At 40.8% G+C, this 6360-nt stretch overlaps 1 protein-coding gene across 6 annotated transcripts; it reads right to left on the reverse strand.

Annotated features, from left to right (window-relative positions):
* Nucleotides 1–480: 480 nt before the first annotated feature.
* Nucleotides 481–5823, reverse strand: serpinb1 (serpin peptidase inhibitor, clade B (ovalbumin), member 1). 6 transcript variants are annotated; one of them, XM_035785896.2, is made up of 8 exons: nucleotides 5655–5823; nucleotides 4093–4271; nucleotides 3271–3408; nucleotides 2440–2557; nucleotides 1973–2115; nucleotides 1503–1670; nucleotides 1350–1388; nucleotides 481–1060 (listed from the first exon to the last, which is right to left on the reverse strand). In XM_035785896.2, the coding sequence occupies exons 2-8, from the start codon at nucleotides 4255–4257 to the stop codon at nucleotides 653–655; spliced, it is 1179 nt and encodes a 392-aa protein (XP_035641789.1). In that variant the 5' UTR covers nucleotides 4258–4271; nucleotides 5655–5823; the 3' UTR covers nucleotides 481–652. The 6 variants fall into 6 exon arrangements, with proteins under 6 accessions (XP_035641789.1, XP_035641806.1, XP_035641798.1 ...); XM_035785913.2 differs by having other exon boundaries at nucleotides 5658–5792; XM_035785905.1 differs by lacking the exon at nucleotides 5655–5823 and adding an exon at nucleotides 5486–5648.
* Between the last annotated feature and the right edge of the window lie 537 nt (nucleotides 5824–6360).

A 6360-nucleotide genomic window follows, 5' to 3' on the forward strand; every position in this document is an offset into this window, starting at 1 on the left:
GTTCTGTTACTGTCCCCACAACAACAAAACACTTATATTAAATCTTGTCTTTGAAACATTTAAATTAAATACTGTAGAATTTCATTAATTCCTATGGAGGACTGCTTCTTCTGAGGAGTGTCAATACGGCCAATCGGTGGCTTCAAAGCCTCTCATTGGCCAATACACAGCATCGGCAATCCAGGCTTTATACAGATCATTGGTTTGATCCAGGGGGTGTACTTGTACATCAAGCTGCCTCATGCTACAGAAACAGGAGATAGGTTCATGATCCTATTAGCCATTCCAGCTCGCACAAGTCAAGGCTTGTGAAAGGCTACTTACTTTACTACATTTCTCCAGCCCCCATTATCAGCTGTTTAAACCCCCCTGCCAAAAGAAAAAAAGTAGGGTGGTGACCACTTAGTTAGTTGAATCTCAGAACCATAACAATGTTTAAGGGAACTAAGGTCACACAATGATACTGTCCAAACAGACAAGTCATTTAGACATTCTCCTTTATTTGGTTTTATAGTGGATTAAATCAAGTGCTAATGGAACTAGCTACCTGGATAAATATGGCACATTTACAGAAATGTTAATTGATGTTAAATGCCCCTGTCAAATAATTGTTGTAAATTATGTTAAATCCTCTCTACTAGTTTTAACTATTCTACTGAGGAGAGGAGAACCTCCCAAGGAAGAGGATGCTTTTGGTCTTATTGTGCCTGATGAAGAAGAGGAAGGGGTGATCAGCCGTGAAGTGTTCCTCTCGGAACATACAGAGCGCTACCATCCCAGCAGTGGCGGCTGCAGCCTCCGTCCCCTCCTCGTTCACCTCCACAAAGGCCTTATGGGCCACCGTAGACAGGAAGAGCCCCCCCTTCCCATTCATCCCAGACAGGTCGGCCATGCCCCCGACGAACACATCCTTCATGCCCATCTGGACCAGGGGATCATTCAGCTCGTAGTCCTCCTCCAGTTTGAACTTGGGCAGATAAACTATGATGTCCGTGCCCGTGTCCATGTTGGACCTGGTGGTCCACTCGTTCAGTTTCTCCATGGTCAGCTCGCTCTCCAGCTAAATGGTACACAGAGTTAAAGCACAGTCAGTATAGTAAAAAAGAGTAGCGTTGAAACACAGTTAAAACACAGTCAGTATATAGAATAAGTAGCATTGACAACACTCCATACATCAGATGATAAATGATACTGTAGTCGTGTTTTCAGCAGCCTACCTGGGCCTAACCCAAGTACACCACCTATTGGCAAATGATGCGCAAAAAATGCTGACTTGCATTGGTTTTGGGCCACATATTCTAAAGCGTTAGCATTTGGATACAAAACCAAAGCATGGATTGCTGTCATACCTTGTCAATCGGCTGCTTACAGGGTAAGGAAACCAGTGTCTTGTAGTGTAGCGAACAGAGGGACAGGGAAGGGAAACATGGTCGCTGATGTGAAAGGCAAACACCCCATGCATCAATCAACTATGCAGTTATAGGAGGCTGTGTACAGTATACCTTCACGAGATGATCAGATCCGTCAGTGGCCTCCTCAGGCAGCAGGACAAACATACTGAGCTCCTCATCCACATAGGGAAGCTCCACGACCTGGAGGTTATAGTCTGGGACATAGTTAAAGGGGAACTTCTTTATCTGGTGCATCATTTGAACTGGCTTGCTCTCACTCTGAAAAAACAGATTATTATAGACAAGGAGAATGAGTTCATCTGAACCATATAACTCCCAATAGGCCTATACAGTATAACTTGAAAGTTTGGCCTCTTGGATGACGCATAAATGTGTCAAACTTGTGCCTGTACCACTGCTAAAAAAAGTCCCCTGTGAAGCGAACCATTGAACCCTTTGGTTTTAAATAGCACCATATCTTCTAGCAGTTTAGTATATAATCCTATTATATAGTAAATCATTATATTATAATTCCATTACTGAGCATAAATATCTATCTAAATATTACTGCCAATATCCACCCGGTTTATTTTGAAGGTCATCTCTTTGGTGTCTTTCTGGTCAAATCTGTTCAACCAGTTTCCTTTGAAGTAGATGGCATTGACTAGAGCCAGCCTTGTCAAACCACTGACTGTCCCTTGCTTCAGCAGATCTTTGATTTTATCTGTAAACGCACACACATTCACGCACACACACACACACACACACACACACTTAAACAAACTAAACCCAAAGCAGCTCTGAAACCAGAGGTCCCATCTGGCTTTAATGCTGTCGGTAGGCATAGACAGATTTATTCATCACATGTTCAGTTCCATGTTAGCTGATCCTGGTTACAGATCTGATAGTTGCTGTTTTTTAATCTAATGTGTGTGTTAAGTGTATGTTGTTGCATTTTTGGTGTCCCCCCAATGTATTGCACTACACATTTCCCAGCTGGGATAATACATGTGATTGGTTAATTGATTGATATAGTAAATGATGATACTTTCCGTCTGCTGCTCCACCCAGCTGTTGATTTGTCCTCTGGTCTCCTCTGCTGCTCTGAGGAAGTCTACTGCCTTCATATCTGCACGGTAGAACTTCTGGGTGGATTCTAAGAACTCCTACATCAGAGTGAAACAGTTCAATAAAAGTAAAGAGAAGTACAGTATAACATCTGGGTGGATTCTCAGACACAGCAGACAGTAATAGCACAGTCTGTCTCAATAAAACCATTTTCGCACAGGACTAGTATTACTAGAGAACGTTGGGCATGTCATTATTACCCCTGTGTGCCTGTAAATGTAATAAGATTGTATAGATTAGTAGAATGTCTGGGTGGATTCTAAGAACTCCTATGGCAGAGTGAAACAGTTACATAAGATTAACTAGCCTCATGTATGCAGATGGGTTTTAATGCTTAACTATACGAGGGGGGTTATATGGCCAATATATCACGGCTAAGGGCTGTTCTTATGCACAACACAACGCTAAGTGCCTGGATACCTCCCTTGCCATGGTATATTGGCCATATACCACAAACCCCTGAGGTGCCTTATTACTATTATAAACTGGTTACCAATGTAATTAGAGCAGTAAAAATACATGTTTTGTCATAACTGGTCTGAAATACCACAGCTGTCAGACAATCAGCAAACAGGGCCCGAACCATCCAGTTTAAAATCAATAGTAAAAACGTATTAATTGATTGATAATATAATAGCAAATGTCTGATTTGCAGGTATTTTGTCCAATGCTATACTGAAGCAAAATGAAAGAGAACACATGTAAAGGGACTGTTACTTGCATAAATAGTATAGTTTATAGTGAAACTCACGGTCAGGAAGTTGCAGGTCTTCTCTCCATACAGACGGTTGGCCAGTTTCAGGATGTAAGTTGCAGAGGGAGAGTTGATATCTGCATTGAGTGTCTGGAAATCTGTGTGAATGTCTTTGGTGAAGTTGAATGACAGAGCCTAGGGAAGATTCAGAGAGAAGAAAGATGATTATAATGATGACATTGATGATAATAGTGATGATGATTATAGCGATGATAATGAATAAAGCTTGGACTGTGTACATAAAAGGTAAAAGAGTGCAGAGTACCTTTCAAATACAGACAGTCATGATGCCATGTACGCTACTGTGGATTTACAGCTTTGCTTGGATTCTGACTGACTGAGGGTGTGCTTCCCAAATGGCAACCTATTTCCTCCATTGTGCACTTATTTTGACCAGGGGCAGTTTCCCAAAAGCCGCTTAAGGCTAAGTTCATTGTTAGAATGGTTATAATGATGAACTTAGCCTTAAGATGCCTTTGGGAAACCGGGCCCAAAGCCCTATGGTCAAAAGTAGTGCACTACATAAGGAATAGGGTGCGATTTGGGGCGCAGAAGGGAGTCACCTGTGGGTTTATAGCCCTCCATGGTTACTATGTTGCTGTGTGTTCCCAGAGGTATAAGCTGCTGTCCTACAGTCTAAAGTACAAGCTGAACAGCTCTAATCAGTTTGTCTTCTACATATAGACACACACCCTGTCATGTTATCAGATGTCTGGAGAATAGGCCTAATGAGTACAAAGCTTCATCTTACCTACTATAAGGGTGTGTGTGTGTGTAATATATATATATATAAAAAGTGTGTTTTTCTCTGTGTATTACCTTTGCCATCTGAGCAGCTGTGTCTCTTTTAGCCCCCAGGTAGACCATGGCCAGAGCTGAGCTGATACTGAATGGGGAGATGAAGATGTTGCCTGTGTTGGTCTGACCCAGAGTGTGGTACAGCTCCAAGGCAAAGGCTGTGTTAGAGCTGCTGAGAGATGCCATGGCTGATGACTGGTCTGCCGGAGAACGGACGAAAGCAATATTTGACATATGCAGTGGTGTAAAGTACTTAGGTAAAAATACTTAAAAATACCCAAAAAAACTACATAAGAAGTATCTGTACTTCACTATTTACATTTTTGACTACTTTTACATTCCTTAAGAAAATAGGGTACTTTTTTACTCCATACATTTTCCCTGGCACCCAAAAGTACTCATTACATTTTGAATGCTTAGCAGGACAGGGAAATAATCTAATTCACACACTTATCAACCAAACATCCCTGGCCATCCCTACTGCCTCTGTTCTGACGGACTCACTTAAGACATGATTTGTTTATAAATTATGTCTGAATGTTGGAGTGTGCCCATGGCTATCAGTAAATACATTTTAAAAAACAAGTAAATGGTGCCTTTTGGTTTGCTTAATATAAGGAATCAAAAGTATTTATAGTTCTACTTTTGATACTTTGGTATATTTTAGCAATTACATTTGATACTTAGGCATATTTTAAACCAAATACTTTTAGACTTTTACTCAAGAGTATTTTACTTGAGTCATGTTCTATTAAGATATCTTTACTTTTACTCAAGTATCACAGTTGGGTACTTGTTCCACCACTGGACATATGCAGACTAGTCGGAAACTGATTTGAATGTGACAATAATAATTTTTGCGGCATATTTAGTGACAAAGATATTTTGGGGTCTGTCATCACATCTCATACAGGAAATAAAAGTTTTGCTCCTAATCATATTCTCTTTAGTTTGCACTGTATATCCTACTCAATGACATTGGCAATAGTGAAATGGCGATGTTAGAATGTAAATCATCAATTTTAATTCGGCACTATGTGATCGCATATCAATTGCTATAGAAAATATACAATCGGCAAGCAAAATATCCATAAAATACCTATATTATTCTAGTCGGGAGTAACCAGGAAGCAGAGGATAATGTAACTAAAAAGATAAACTGCTGAAAGCAAAACTTAAGCCTTAAAATCTCACAAATGTGTGTTGTTTTTTGGATTAGAAAAAAGTATATACACCAACCCTTCTGCTTCTCTCTGTGTGAAAAGATTGAAAACGCGCAGCTCCAGTGAAGGAAACAAAAACAGAAGTAAAGACCGAAACTATGCCTTCCTCCTGAGATAACTACAAAAAAAGCGCTCTAAATATGCCGCATTATCCCAAATCATTTAGCGCGTATTTTATATATCATACTCACTGCTCTACTTGGGCAATAAAACCGGGTGGGGACTTGGCCTTCAGCCCACTTCCCACATGGGTTCTCGAGGTGGGGACTGGACAGGCTTGTCCTGAATTACATGCTACCTTTGCGGAAGTCAGTTCGCCTATTGATAAATGACATTATTTCTCACCAGCCTACTACTTACTACCTGCTGGACGTGTGTTCCTCTGGAAAATCAACCCTACAGAGATATAGGCCAAAGATGATGGATAAATGAAGATGTTCCACTTTTCTTCTTCTTCTTCTTCTTTGGGAATTTGTTGGCGGATCGCGTCTCATTTAAGGTGCATACACCGCCACCTACTGTACTGGAATGTGAGGCCATTCATGGCCTACCGACATTAAATTCTTCGTGAAACGGTGCAATAAAATTGGAGAAAAGGAAAACGGACTTACCTAGTTAAATAAAGGTTAAATAAAATAAATAAATAAAAACTGGGCTAGAATCATGCTTTACATCCTCGGACCGAGGTGGTCCTCATTGCAGGAACTTCATCCTCACTCTCGTCAGGTTCCAAACTGAGCTACTGGAATACGTATCCCTCTTTGCAGTTGACGCCAACCTTCCTTTCCACACTGCTACACTGCACCTGCCGCCACATCTAATTCATCTTCACTCTCGTCCCTCTCCATTTCTTCAAGTTCTTCCAAAAGTTCTGTGAAACCCCTGGTTCCATATTTTCTCAACCATTTCTGCTGTTCTCCTTTTTGTCTTGTCCATTATCTTCTCGTTCACCAGATCTCTTAGAAGACCTGTGTAATCCCCCACTCCATGTTTATTCATAATATGCTCCACATTCTTCCTTATTTCCTTTTCTCCAATCGCTCCCGTTCTCCAAACATTTCTCCCT

This window comes from Oncorhynchus keta, chromosome 1, assembly GCF_023373465.1.
Source record: "Oncorhynchus keta strain PuntledgeMale-10-30-2019 chromosome 1, Oket_V2, whole genome shotgun sequence".
Taxonomy (NCBI): domain Eukaryota; kingdom Metazoa; phylum Chordata; class Actinopteri; order Salmoniformes; family Salmonidae; genus Oncorhynchus; species Oncorhynchus keta.